Source organism: Chiloscyllium plagiosum, unplaced genomic scaffold (genome assembly GCF_037043375.1).
Source record: "Chiloscyllium plagiosum isolate Xiang-an unplaced genomic scaffold, Cpla_swu_hap1 HiC_scaffold_9, whole genome shotgun sequence".
Lineage (NCBI taxonomy): Eukaryota > Metazoa > Chordata > Chondrichthyes > Orectolobiformes > Hemiscylliidae > Chiloscyllium > Chiloscyllium plagiosum.
In genome coordinates this window covers 35,374,117-35,388,508 of record NW_028270147.1, presented here as the reverse complement: position 1 = coordinate 35,388,508, position 14,392 = coordinate 35,374,117, and the positions used below count along the sequence as shown (strand labels likewise).

General features: G+C 40.8%; 1 protein-coding gene across 4 annotated transcripts in view; it reads right to left on the bottom strand.

Moving 5' to 3' along the window:
- The window catches only part of LOC122554273 (BTB/POZ domain-containing protein 19-like), a 159,125-nt gene that overhangs the window by 94,393 nt on the left and 50,340 nt on the right, over positions 1-14,392 (bottom strand). For 3 of the 4 annotated variants that reach the window (XR_006312954.2, XM_043699030.2, XM_043699033.2), the window contains exon 4: positions 1,768-1,827. The exons of the other annotated variant lie outside the window; for it this stretch is intronic. Coding sequence is in view for 2 of the 3 variants with exons in the window: in XM_043699030.2 (XP_043554965.2) it covers positions 1,768-1,827 (60 nt within the window). In the remaining variant the exon portion in view is untranslated. The remainder of the gene's footprint in view (positions 1-1,767; positions 1,828-14,392) is intronic. 4 annotated transcript variants of the gene reach the window in all.

Genomic DNA, 14,392 nt, shown 5'->3' with positions numbered 1-14,392 from the left:
ATGATGGGGCAGGAACCTGCCATTCTGATTGAAAGCTTGCATTCTAGCCCTGATGGTCAAGTTAGGAGCCTACCATCCATACGATTGATACCAATCCACAAGGACCTTCCAGTTGTACTGCGCTGCTTGCCAGTAGACATGTGCACAAGATGAGAGGTATTCAATTTCAGCTTCTGTGCTGTAGTTATGCACAGCATCCAGAACATATAATCAACCATGGAGTAACAGTGCAGAGACACCACAAGAATTGAAATTCTGGTGACAATTCCAAAAAATTAGACAGAAGCTCAGATGGCCATCACTTTGGCCATGTGGGCCAACATTTCTTCTGGCTTTCAAAAAGTACCATTTAAAAACCTATTATTTTCTGCACCTGACCCTCTGCTTTCAACTTCACAGATGCTGCCAGACCTGCTGAGTTTCTCCAGCAATTTCTGTTTTTATTTCAGATCTTCACCATCCTATTTCTTTGTTTTACTTGAGTGAATGCTTGGAATTCTGATGCTGGAAGACTGTGCAAGCTCAGATGTGTTCAAGACAGAGATCGACAGATTCTCGATTATTAAGGGAATCCAAAAAAGAGCTGGGAAAATGGCACTGCGGTAGACGACTAGCCATCAATTGGACTACAAAGCTGGATAGTCTATTGCTGATCCTATATTCCTTTGGAAATTTATCATGGACGTTTATGTAAGAAGTACAGTTCATCTTGACAAATGACCGAGGAAATGTCATATGAAGGAGAACGAGTTTTCTGTTTGCAGTTGAAGGTTACTATTTTTCAGTCATTTATTAGGAAATTGTATCTTCAGCACTTCCCTTCAATTTCTTTTCACTGGGGGAGCAGTTCCATCTCTGCCATCAGCCTTTCAGTACCTCAGTCAAGGAGAATACTTTGGAACATATGAAAAAGAGAAGTTTTTCAGCCACCCAAACCTGTTGCAACATTTTAATAGGTGGACTGAACTATTTGGACTACCCAACATTTTAATTCCAGACAAAAACAGCAGTTCCATGGGAATGGAACAAGGTGGCAATTGCAATGTATAAATGCTTCTATGTCAATAACCTTTATCAAAATTTTAAACTCTAAGATTTTTCTTGATGTATCTAATTTCGGGGAAAAAAACTATTTGAGAACACTAGAAAGTTAAAGCAGGAACTGGAGCAACATTTACGATTTGATCATAAAAATGCAGGAATAATAATGTAATTAACACACTAAAAAAAATTGAAAGCTGTTAAAAGAAAGAAAAATAATAGAAACTGTTTTAATGCTCAGTGGAGACTGGGTAAGAGACCTGGCTCAGTTTAAGTCCAAGGCCCTTATTGCAAACTCTGAGTGAACAGAAAATCAGCAGTTTCTGCTCTCCATCAGCTAACAGTTGGAGGTGGGGGGGAAACAAGGCTGCCCTAGGAGGGCTTTGGGTTTGTAGTATTTCCATTATGGGTGTAGAAAACCCAGTCCTGCTTCTGCAGGTACAGCTCAAAATATTAGCTATTTCCTGAGCTGTTGTGTGAGTGGTTTCCCATGGCTAAAGCTGAGAAGCAACAGCTAACATGGAAATGGCCCAAGAAAAATTAATTAAAAATGGATTCAAATCTCTAAATATCATATTACCCAAGGTTACAGGGGTATTACATCTTTCCACAGATACAACCAGGAAACGGGTCAATAAAAATACAAATTTAATCACCAGCCACTGACAACCAATAAAGGAAATTTATAACAATGTATGTGGCTCAAATAAACTGTTCAGGGCTTACCTGCAATACTTCACAGGCCGATTCTACTGTCAGGGTACTATTGATATAGTCCACGCACATCTGAAAAACAGGGCCATCAATGATTAGATGAAAGATGGCCCAAATTAGGCATTAACTAGAAGAAAGACTTATGTTATGTTGCATAGGGTGCAAGGCTCAGAAAGGGTTAACATTGAAGAGCACATTGAGCACCACTCCACTGTTTGTCTCAAATGGCCGAGGTAGATGGACAGCTTAGGTCTTACTCATTTGCAATCCTATCATCCTCATAGTCTCTGTAGCAATGTCTATCAATGTACATAGTTGTTTATACACATTTCATTCAGACAGGATCCTCTTCTCATTAAAGAAACTTATGCTTTTCCTTTTCCACATCAGACCAAGCAGTCCCTTAGTCCCTCAGATCCTTACCCTAGAAGAGGATAGTGGTGTGCCTACCCCATGGTGAGCAATTGTGCAAATAACATCAGACAACAAGGTGGTTTGCATTGAAGATTGCTCATAGAACATGGTGAGCAGCAATGCAGATTCCATTTAGCAATTTCATTGAACACGCTGGCAGCAGTGGGAGCATGATGAGCTTCAGACACAGCTTTAAGAAACCACGACAAATTTAAGAATCCTGCTCATGTAATCAGACGTAGAGTCATAGAGATGTACAGCACGGAAACAGACTCTTCGGTCCAACTTGTCCATGGCGACCAGATATCCCAACCCAATCTAGCCCCACCTGTCAGCACCCAGCCCATATCCCTCCAAACCCTTCCTATTCAGATACCCATCCAGATACCTTTTAAATGTTGCAATTGTACTGGCCTCCACCACTTCCTCTGGCAGCTCATTCCATACATGTATCACCCACTACGTGAAAACGTTGCCCCTTAAGTCTCCTTTTATATATTTCCCCACTCACCCCGTTATATGTTAAAATTCCCTGACCAACTGGATCTCAATATAGTTAACTGTATTTCTCTTAACCTTCAAAGCAAATTAGCCCCTAGTCAGACCTGTACAAATCCAATTAATACTGAATAATAAACGAACAATAAGTAACGTATGTACTTTGTACATTATACAGAGTATTCTTAAATAGCTCATTCAAAAGATCATCAGGGCTGTGGATAAGCATAATGGAGCACTAATTGCTCATTGGGACAATGGCATGTGGCTGGAGTAGATATTTCTGTTGTGAGAGTGAGAGTGGGGTGGGGTGGGGTGGGGTGGGGTGGGGGAGTGGGGTGGGGTGGGGTGGGGTGGGGTGGGGTGGGGTGGGGTGGGGTGGGGTGGTGGGGTGGGGTGGTGGGGTGGGGTGGGGTGGGGTGGGGTGGGGTGGTGGGGTGGGTGGGGTGGGGGGGTGGGGTGGGGGAGGGGTGGGGGTGGGGTGGGGGAGGGCTGGGGGAGGGATAGGGTGGTGTTTAAGCCTGGAGGTGAGAATTGCTGTGCTCACTTTGCAACTGCTTATTTTCTGGCCGGGGCGGGGCGGGGCGGGGGGGGATGTTTGTATGCTCGAGAGATTATGTGTGAGTAGAGACTAGTATTCAGGATGGTTGATTGTTGCCTTTTTTATCACAAGGTGAGTGCCTGTCAATTCAAAGTTGGTTGGTTTCAGAAAGAGATCATAAAACCATACATTTAAGCTCAGGTTGCGGTTGTATTTGTTTCCCATGATCTGTACTTGGTCCAGGAACCGAACATCGGTTCTTTAGATAAAAAGAGATTATTTTCAACTGATTTACGTGGAATTTTATTGTCCTGGAACACCCAATTTCAAGTGTTTCCACTTTGTAGGCTCATTGTTCCTCTCCACCTAATCACCCTCTCTAATTTAAAGCCACTTGTTAGATTTTGGCTGCCTCCAAACACTTACTACTGCCTGAATGCAGCTCACCAGCACTGATTCCAGCTCATTTTCTTCATGTTTTCATGCGAGCCATAGTGGCATTTTCAGCCAGCATTAATCCTGCTTATCGTTGATTTGTAAGACCAACCTGATAAAATTTATAGACATATTTTTTGAGGAATGGATTTCTGTTGGTTAGTTGTATTTCATTCTGAAGTAACAGATAGCAATTTCAGGTTACAAAAGTAAATTTGAGTAATTGGATTTGCTGGTTCCTGCTACAATTATGAGTCTTTGGTGAAGTGAGCTCCTGGGAGAACGGAGGCTGCAGTTTGGAGCTGTCAAGGCACTTTAGACACTGCCCCATTGTTCTCAACTCGTCACACTGCATTGCAACAACCACAGGCTTAGTGCTTTTGGAATCGTGAGACCACTGATTGTTTTTCAAATATATAATAAAGCAACCTCTCAGGATTGTAAATAATATAGCATTGCTACTAATAATATAAGCATTATTTGAAGGCTATTAAGTCAAGTTACATCACTTTTCTGTTCAGTAGTTCTTGATAAACACCTGTCCTCTTCAGATTGGCCAATGTATCAGAACCTCCATGATCAGTGTAGTAACAGTCTTTGTACATCAGGTAGCACCATGGAGCAATTTCTTTGATTTTCAAGGTAAACACCTTGAGGTCATTCTGATTTTCTTGTGCCAAGGTAAGTTAATTAATTTTTAAAACTAATACTTAATAAGTATCTTCTAATTTTGAATTTTTACTTTACTTTGTCCCGGAGAGGTTACCTTCAGCTGATTTCATATGTCACCCACTTAGATAGACAGGTTCAAAACCATATTTCTTCATCCCATCAAAACTCCACTGCAAATGTACAGCTTTTGACTTGTGTTAGCTCCCCTTTGTACACTTCTGGGACTTCCAATTCCATTATGTCATTTTGTTACCATTCATCTGCCTCCAAGTGTCACTACCTCCCCACTTTGTGCATCGGCCTTCCACCACCTTCTCTTATGTGTTCCTTATCCATGGTTATCCAATCAGCCAGTAACTGGCTTTGTTTCAGAGTTGTCTCCACTCTATTGCCACTACCAGGCTTTCTACAGCTTTGACAGTACAACAGGTAGCCTGAAAAGCCAGTCAGAATTTTTTTTAGCTGTTGCAAACTTAAAGTCTTCCCCAAATATTTTCTGTTTTGCCTATCGGCCTTCTTGAAAACACTGACCATTCCTTAGTTACAATTTGTTGATGCATTTGGAGCAATCAAGAGTTCACAACATACACTAAAGGAGCCTTCCACATCCATCAAAGTTTTACCTGCACATCCACTAATATCACTTATTATATCCATTGCTCCCGATGCAGTCTCCTCTACATTGGGGAGACTGGGCGCCTCCTAGCAGAGCGCTTTAGGGAACATCTCCGGGACACCTGCACCAATCAACCACACCGCCCCGTGGCCCAACATTTCAACTCCCCCTCCCACTCTGCCGAGGACATGGAGGTCCTGGGCCTCCTTCACCACCGCTCCCTCACCACCAGACGCCTGGAGGAAGATCGCCTCATCTTCCGCCTCTGAACACTTCAACCCCAGGGCATCAATGTGGACTTCAACAATTCCCTCATTTCCCCTTCCCTCACCTCACCCTAGTTCCAAACTTCCAGCTCAGCACTGTCCCCATGACTTGTCCTACCTGCCTATCTTCTTTTCCACCTATCCACTCCACCTTCCTCCCTGACCTCTCACCTATTGTACTCCATGCTACTTTCTCCCCACCCCCACCCTCCTCTAGCTCATCTCTCCACGCTTCAGGCTCTCTGCCTTTATTCCTGATGAAGGGCTTTTGCCCGAAACGTCGATTTTGCTGCTCCTCGGATGCTGCCTGAACTGCTGTGCTCTTCCAGCACCACTAATCCAAAATCTGGTTTCCAGCATCTGCAGTCATTGTTTTTACCTATACCACTGTACCCCTCAGCTTAATGAAGTTAACAGGTTGTCTAGAATGAACTTTGGGTGTTATAAGTACAAAAGCAACTAAAAAAAATTACAAGTTGTTCTACTGTGCTGGTCACATTGAAGGATGGCAGCACGTTTACTCTCACCAGTATGCAAAGTAGAAAAGTTTGAAAATAAGTGACAAATTGACATAATTCTTCTTGATGTCCATCCTGTCCAATAAACAATTGAGTCTGGTCCACCATCCTATGCAGACTAGTCATGCTGACCGCTTGGGGAAAATAAAACATAAAAAAAGGACAGAAGCATGCTGAGTTTGAGCAAATACCCTCAAAAGGGTTTGTGGCCTTTTCTGGAGTACTGTGTGCAGTTCTGGCTGACCTGCTGTAGAGAGGATATTATTAAATTGGAGAGGGTTCATAGAAGATTTACCAGGATGTTGCTGGGAATGGAGGGTTTGAGTTATAAAAATAGGCTGGGACTTTTTTCTCTGGAGCATAGGAGTTTGACCTCAGAGATTTATAAAATCATGAGGGACATAGATAAAGTGAATAGCAAGAGTCTTCTCCCTAGGATGGGGGAATTCAAAACTAGGGGGCATAATTTTAAGGTGAGAGGAAAATATTATAAAAAGGACATGATGGGCAACATTTTTACACAGAGTGTGTTTCGTGTGTGGAATAATATGCCAGAGGAAGGGGTGACAGTTACAACAATTAAAAGACATTTGGATAGGTACATAAATAGGAAAGGTTGAGAGGGATATGGGCTAAACACAGATAAGTTGGACTAGTTCAGTTTTGGAACATGGTTAACGTGGGCTAGTTGGACCAAAGGATCCAGTTGCCTGCTATATGGCTCTATACCTCTAAATCTATTGGTTTCAGGCACTCTTTAATACTTACCCAAAACAACCATAATTCATAAGCAGTCAAAGCTGGTGTCACCTGATTTCCAAACACAGACACCAAAAATAGTTTGAAAGCCAAAATTCACCTTTAAGAGCTTAAAATATATAACTCAATTGAGATCAAAGAATCTCTATAGTGTGAAAGTAGGCCATTTGGCCCAATGAGCTAACATCAACTGACCAAAGAGCATCCTACCCAGATCTTCCTGATATTTTTAAATGATAATCACACGCAAATTTGGCCAATAAAATGAAAAGCCAATTTGCAAAGCAATCTTCACAAATAATGTGTGCACTCGCCAATGCTCCCAGGTACTTTGTAGGGTGGTCGAAGCGGGGAGGAGAGAGTGGAGGTTATGCTGGGTACTCAGTAGCAATGCAGCTGGATATAGAGATTCAGCAGCACGGGACCAAAATGATTTCATTGCAATTATAGATTTCTACACCAATGGAACCATGACTTTACAAGTGATGTTAAATCAATTTACACTAGATAGATGAATTGTGATGAATTGAACTAGTGTCCATTATTTTGTTTAAAATATATCATCAATGTAAAATGACTTGTTCACACACAATCCCATCTATGATCTGAAACTTAAACTTTATGTGGATGCTACATACTTCAAGGAAAACAATCCATCATTTAACTGTAACCTGGAATGCACATGTAACTTCATCAGAAAACCAGTTTTACTAGCTGTGTTGAACATTTTTTTTATAACAGATCAGTTGTATTAATTAAAATAACACAGAAGAGGAACATTTATAGAAAGCAAGCTTATAGTTAAGCTATTCTACAGCCCAATAAAAAGTCTGGAAACAGTTTTCAAGTGGTTAATCAAGCATTTAGCCATTCTGCTTTGAATTCTTCTCACAGATCTGGAAATGAAATGCTTTTTGGAAGGAAGTAAGTAAAGTCTTTGTATGAATTGCATGAGCTTATGTTGCCTAATTTGGCCTCATGTTACAAAGCAAAATAATGCTAATTGCTAAAACATGAAATCTGCTGTTTTTTGCACTTTTAATTACCATGAAGAACAGGCCTCTGAAAGGTGGTCTTTCAGATAAAATCTACCAGCTGAACAAAATAAGCTTTACAACTTATAGTTACAAAGGCATTAGAATGGCCCCATGGAGCGTGATGACAAGAGCCTCAAATGCAAATTGTTTCGGCTGGAACAATTCACTCTAATTTCAATGCATAATAGGCAACAGCAACAGTCCAGCCACAATCGGGTTCAAGCAGTTTTAATTTTGCAATCAGAAAATGGCAGCCTTCTTCCTGTTGGTCCTAATGAAATGCAGTAAGAATTCTAGAGGTATATCAGTCCTCAATTCTGCAAACAACATATTAACAGACAAAAGACTGTTCTCTTTCATGAAGTACAGCCTTGTCACGCATCCCGTTTATGAGCAAATACACCTCATGTTTCATGGATATTTAAAATCTTTATCATGATGCATTCCAGGAAACAAAGAACAGTATAACACAGAACAAGATATCAGAAGCAATGATCAAAAGCTTGGTCATACAATTTTAAGCAGCATTGAAAAGACGGAGGGGATGTTAGAAAGAGGAGTTGGTGAGAGAATTGTAGAGTGCAGGACCTAGACAACTGCAGGCACAAGAATCAATACATCTAGACTTTTCTATTCAACAATTCCTATGCATTTCTGATTTCATGCCTCCAAAGTTGCACCATCTATAAATTTACCCTCACCATAACTTCTCTGCCCAGATCCCAGCTTACCCCAAGTTACATTCACCCATCAATCCTGTGTTCACTGACCTACAATACCTCTGAGTCCAGCAACACTTCAATTTCAAAATTGACACACTTTTTTTAAAAATCCCTCCTTGCCCTTCCTATCTTTCTCTGAGATCTCTGCAGTTTTCCAATCCTGTGCCTTGCAGATCTATTTCTATCACTCCATCATTGTCAGCGATGTCTTCAGTTGCCTAGTATCTAAGTTCTAGAAATCCCCCTTAAAATCTTTCCAGCTGGCATTTTCTGAGGTCGATGGAAGTTTTATTCCCGAGGCAGACAGTGGGCAGTTCTGTGGGATAGCCATGGAATCAGGTGCCATGACAATTGAGATCACTGGAAGATGCCCCACCAATCTGATGCTGGCAGTCCCTCATGCCATGAGCACCAGCAATGGCTTCTGAGGGGACTGCATTGATCGAGATGCCGGGAACTGGAACCTTGTTGTAAGGGAGAACCTTGTTAGAAATCCACCTTCAAATTCGTGGGTAGAAAGCAGCCACCAAGCCCTCTTCAAGTACGAGTCTAATGCTTACTAACACTAAGTGGTGAAGATGATCTCATGAAAGTTTTGGTAGAAGAGACACATGCTTGAGTAATAAGAAAGATGTATTACTCAATACTAAGACAGGAAGTGCAGTAGAACAACTTTCCATACATTACTACATTAACACGAGGTAAGAGATTGCAGGTAAGTCTAATCTACATGATTGCACACTACAGTGTCTATCTGCAGACTGGAACAGACTGAGGCAGAATGACTAGTTCAGACAGAGACATATCATATATATATTCAATTGGGCAGAGCTCCATTAAGTGTTCAGTATTAACCTTTCTAAGCCAAATATCTTAGACAATCTCTCCATCTCTACCCATCCCCCCAAAGCTTTTAGATATAAATCAAGTTTACCACTCTCTGTTCTACCACTCCTACCCCCACTCCCAAGTCATAGAATCTCAGAATTTACAAGTTTGTCTTAATTTGTAGGAGTAAGTAGTTGTTTTCTTGAGGATAATTGACACAGATATTGCTCTTTGTCATTCTGTGCCACTGTCAGGTTTTTATTTATTGAATGTTTTTCACTGAAGACATTTGCTGATGAACTATTGACATTGACTATTGTAAATGGTTTGGAGAATCTTAATTTTCCTTGAAGCATGTAATGGAAGATAATTAGATTTACAGAGTCAGAAACAGCATAGAAACAGACGCTTGGTACAACTTATTCATGCCGACAGATATCCTAAATTAATCTAGTCCCATTTGCCAGCATTTGGCCCATATCCCTCTAAACCCTTCCTTTGCCTTTTAACTGTTGTAATTATACCAGCTGTCACCACTTCCTGCAGCCCATTCCATACACGCACCATTCTCTCTGTGAAAAAGTTGTCCTTTTAAATCTTTCCTCTCTCACCTTAAACCTATGCCTTTCAGTTTTACCCTGGGAAAATAACCTTGTCTATTTACCATATCCATGTTCCTCATGATTTTATAAACCTGTATAAAGGTCACCCTTCAGCCTCTGACACTCCAGGGAAAATAGCTCCAGCCTATTCAACCTCTCTCTATAGCTCAGAACCTCCAATCTTGGCAACATCCTGATAAATCTTCTCTGAACCCTTTCAAGTTTCACAATATCCTTTCTATGGCAGGGAGCCCAGAATTGCATGTAGTATTCCAATGGTGCCCTAACTAATTTTCTGTACAGCCGCAACATGACTTCCTAACTCCTTTATTCAATGCACTGACCAATAAAGGAGAGCATACCAAACAAATTCTTCACTATCCTATCCACCTGCAACTCCACTTTCAAATAACTATGAATCTGCACTCCAAAGTCTCCGATCAGCAACACTCCCCAGGACTTTACCATTAAGTGCATAAATCCTGTCCTGATTTGCCTTTCCAAAAAGCAGCGCCTCACATTTACCGACCGTATATACTTGAGTAACAGTCGGCCTCATGTAAAAGTTGACCTTCTATTTTTGGCCAAAAAAAGTCTGGAATCTTCCTTATATATAGTGTAAAAGTCGACCCTAGTTCTTCACAAATAACAGATCAACATTTATGAGTCAGTGTGCCGGTCATTGAATTCAGCTCCAGGTTTCCAATTTGCCGGTCATCCTGCTGTGTTCTGGGCTTCCAGCTTTACTCTGGGTTTTCAGAATTACCGTAATTCTTTTTTTTTCTTTATTCATTTCGAGACCAATGGGCTTCTGGTTATGCTGGTATGAATTTCGATAGGCATTACGTTTAGCCACTCAAAAGTAGTATTCGTGTAATAGTCAACCCCATAAATTTAACCTTAAAAAGTAGTCAAACAATTTGGCTATTACTCAATGTTATATGGTAAATTAAACTCCATCTGCCACTCCTTGACCCATTAGCCCATCTGACCAAGATCCTGTTGTGCTTGGAGGTAACTTTCTCCTCTGTCCACTACACCTCCAATTTTGGTGTCATCTACGAACTTACTAACCATACCTCCTATCTTCACATCCAAATTATTTATATAAATAACAAAAAGCAGTGGACCCAACACAGATCCTGTGGCACACTGCTGGTCACAAGCCTCCAGCCTGATAAGCAACACTCTACCACCACCCTCTGTTTCCTACCTTGGATTGGTGAAAGAAGTCTTTTGATTTTGTCATAAGGTGAGCATCTTTCACAGTGATACCTGTTCTTTTCACTGATGTCATCATGTTGTTTGGTGTTATTGTCAATGGCATTGGCTATACAGTGCTGGCAATCTCTTTTTGAACACTTTCTCTGTGGACCAATTGTATTTAGAGTTCACTATTGGTTTCAGATAGTGGTTCTACCAGAGTTGTTTTCTGGAAGTCAAGTGCTGACAAACTTTCCATAGATGAGGAACAAGTAAACAGTTTTTCTAGCCCAATGAAATTGAAGTTTGTTTTCTTTCGGTAATGTAAAACAGTTGTTTAACACAAACATAGCTTAACTAACATGGTTTGTGCTTCTGTCTGGATTCCGCCAGCATTATTTTATGATTTGTACAGATTTCTTGTTGCTGACTTGTGACAAGTTGGTCAATGGTAGATGTCTTCTTGCTGATTGTCACCCTTGTTCAAATTTCAAGATTTTTCGGGCAAAATATGTTTTTTTGGTCAGAAATGAGGTTTTCTGGTTTTGTTTTGGCATGTTCTGTGAACTGATAATCTCAATGTCATAAAAATTTAATATTCCCTTAACCATAGGCGCTGCTCTCTATAACAGTACAATAGATTGCAAATTTTTTTTCAACAAGGAAGTATTGTCAGAAAGCACACTGATATTCACTACTGGATCAACTCTGAATTGAGTGGGATATCCATTGGCCCTCAGTCCTGTTTGGTTCATTGGACACTAGTTTTCCCGAAGAATGATTATGGAGACATATCATCAGCTAAGAGTACATGTTCAAATGAAAGTATATTCTGGGAATCAGGATTATTTTCTAATGACATTTAGTTCCAAGTATTAATAACTTCTTTGAAAACTCAACAAGCATTACTTATGTTGCATAAGGATCATTTCCTGTTTCTGCGTATTTTATGAAAATAACACTTTCATTTCACTTTCAAGTGACATTTTTGTGATCCAGCTGGACATTGCTTTGGTTTGTGTGTCTTTTTCTGTTCCACGTCTTGGACAATGAGTTCAAGCATCAAAACAATTTAAAAATTCCAAGATGGCAGAGTAGGACACCTCAGCTGAGGTTTACCTGCTCCATCCATTTCTTTTCCTTTATTATATTTTTGTGTTTCCTTTTCTTCTTACCTCGCAATCCTTGAGCCTCAAGTGAAGTGATCGCAAACCCCTGGCCTCAATGTGGACTCCTGACCACGAGAACCTTGAGTGAAGCCATCAAGGATTCCCAGACTGAGTGTGGACTCCGGGCCTCAAAAGCCTCGAGGTGAAGCCAGAGCAGACTCCCGTCCTCAAGGTGAAGCCAGTGCGGACCCCTGTCCTCGAGGTAAAGCCAGTGCAGACTCCCAGTCTCGAGGTGAAGCCAAAGCAGACTCCCGTCCTCGAGGTGAAGCCAATACAGACCCCTGTCCTTAAGGTGCAGCCAATGCAGACCCCTGTCCTTGAGGTGAAGCCAATGCAGACCCCTGTCCTCGAGGTGAAGCCAGTGCAGACTCCTGTCCTCGAGGTGATGCCAGTGTGGACTCTCAGCCTCAAGGTGATGCCAGCACCAACTCCCAGCCTCGAGGTGAAGCCAGTGTGGACTTCCAGCACTCTCAGCCTCAAAAGCCTCAAGGTGAAGCCCAGCGCAGTCTGGAGGTGATGCCCGGTGTAGACTGAAGTCTAGGGCCGGCTTGGACTGGGTTGGAAGGACTGTTATTCTGAACTTTTATTTCTTTATTTTTCTAATTTATTCCTATGATTTTGTACTTTTGTACCTAATGCTGGACCTTTTATTTCTTTATTCTTCTATTTTGTTCCTAAGAACTTGTATTTAAGATTCTGTACCTAGGTACCTTTGTACCTAAGATGGCGCCATAAGTGATAACTTGTAATCTTCTCACTGTGCTCATGACAGTACATGTGACAATAAAGCTAATTCTAATTCTAAATTTTTTTGTATTGGTCTGGTTTATGATTGTTTGATTGATTGTTTAGCAAATTATGAAGTTTGTGTGTACTGATGGCCGTCTGGCCTAAACTTGTTCTTCTGCTCCCCAGATTTTGCTGTGGATTTTCGAGTCCCACCTTCTAATACAGTCATTGTAAAATCTTCTTTGGATTACAGTCATAGAGACATACAGCACGGAAACAGATCCTTCGGCCTAACTTGTCCAAGACAATCAGTCATCCCAATCTGACCTAGTCCATTTGGTCCATATCCCTCTAAACCTTTTCTATTCACATACAATTACAACATTTAAAAGGTATTTGGATGGTATCACTCTCCACCACTTGGGAAAGTTCAGGTCATGGGATAATAGGTCTGGAGGAAGATATCTAAGTCGAAAAAAAAATAGCAGAAGTGGGCCATATGCCCCTTCAAGCCTTCTCTCAATTGACAGATGTACAGAGTTAGTGAGGACATGGACATCATTTCAGCAAGGATAAGAATGCTTGATGCAGGATAAGATATGTCTAGAAAAGTTTTTGACCTGCTCAGTGTGGAGATCTACCCGGGATAGTCATGTCCGAAGGTGGCAAATGCAAAACTGAGAGTTTAAGCATGCAAATTAAAATGAGAGATCAGCTGAAGCAGAGGATGCAATAAGTGATCTTACAAAGGAAGAAGTTGGTGCCCTTCACAAAAGAGAATATACTGGGCTACATTCAATGGTCAATTCAATACCAAGATTTCAACAGAAAACAAAGACACCAAAGTCCCAAAGTACAACATTGATGAAAGGAAAATTTTAGAAACCTCTGTAATAATAGCACAAGGAGGAAGTTCTCAATAGAACACTCAATCATCGAGGCACAGTCACTGTGTTTGGTTTCATCTTTCACCCCTAATCATTCTGGGTCAAAATAGAGTGAATTATACTGATTTTCTTTGATTATAAAATGAAAATACATCTCTTTATAAAATGTGACACTTTCTTCATTGCTGGATGTCACCCTCATTCAGTTAGTTTCTGTCAATTCATGCACTGAAGGAATTTCATGAAGTACAGACAGAATAGGACACTAGTCAGATTCTAAAGGCTTTCAATATCTTCTGCTTTTGACAGATTAACAATGTTCCCTGAGGTCTTGTTTTTAAAAACCCTTCCAAAGAGAATTAATCTAAAAATAGATCTTTATTTAGGGCATGGACTTTAACCCTTGCTCGTACATTCCATATGTACACACCGTCTTTAAAAATTAATTGGTAAATTCCACATAAAAATTGATTAGTCTGAAAATCCAAGCACCTAATTTATAAATGACACAGAAATATAGGAAACATGGTCATGCCAACAAGTTCCTAAGGATCACAGGGAAGTAAAACAGATGTCAAATTGCTCATCTTCTTTTGTAAACTTATAAAGATCAGGCAAGTGCTAAGTGTTCCCATACATGCATGTGATATGCCTTGTAAATGGTGTGTGCCTGTGTGCCAGCCAGAGGTTGCTGTGTGATTTGCTTCATAGTGAGTGGGAGCACTGATAATAGCCACACTG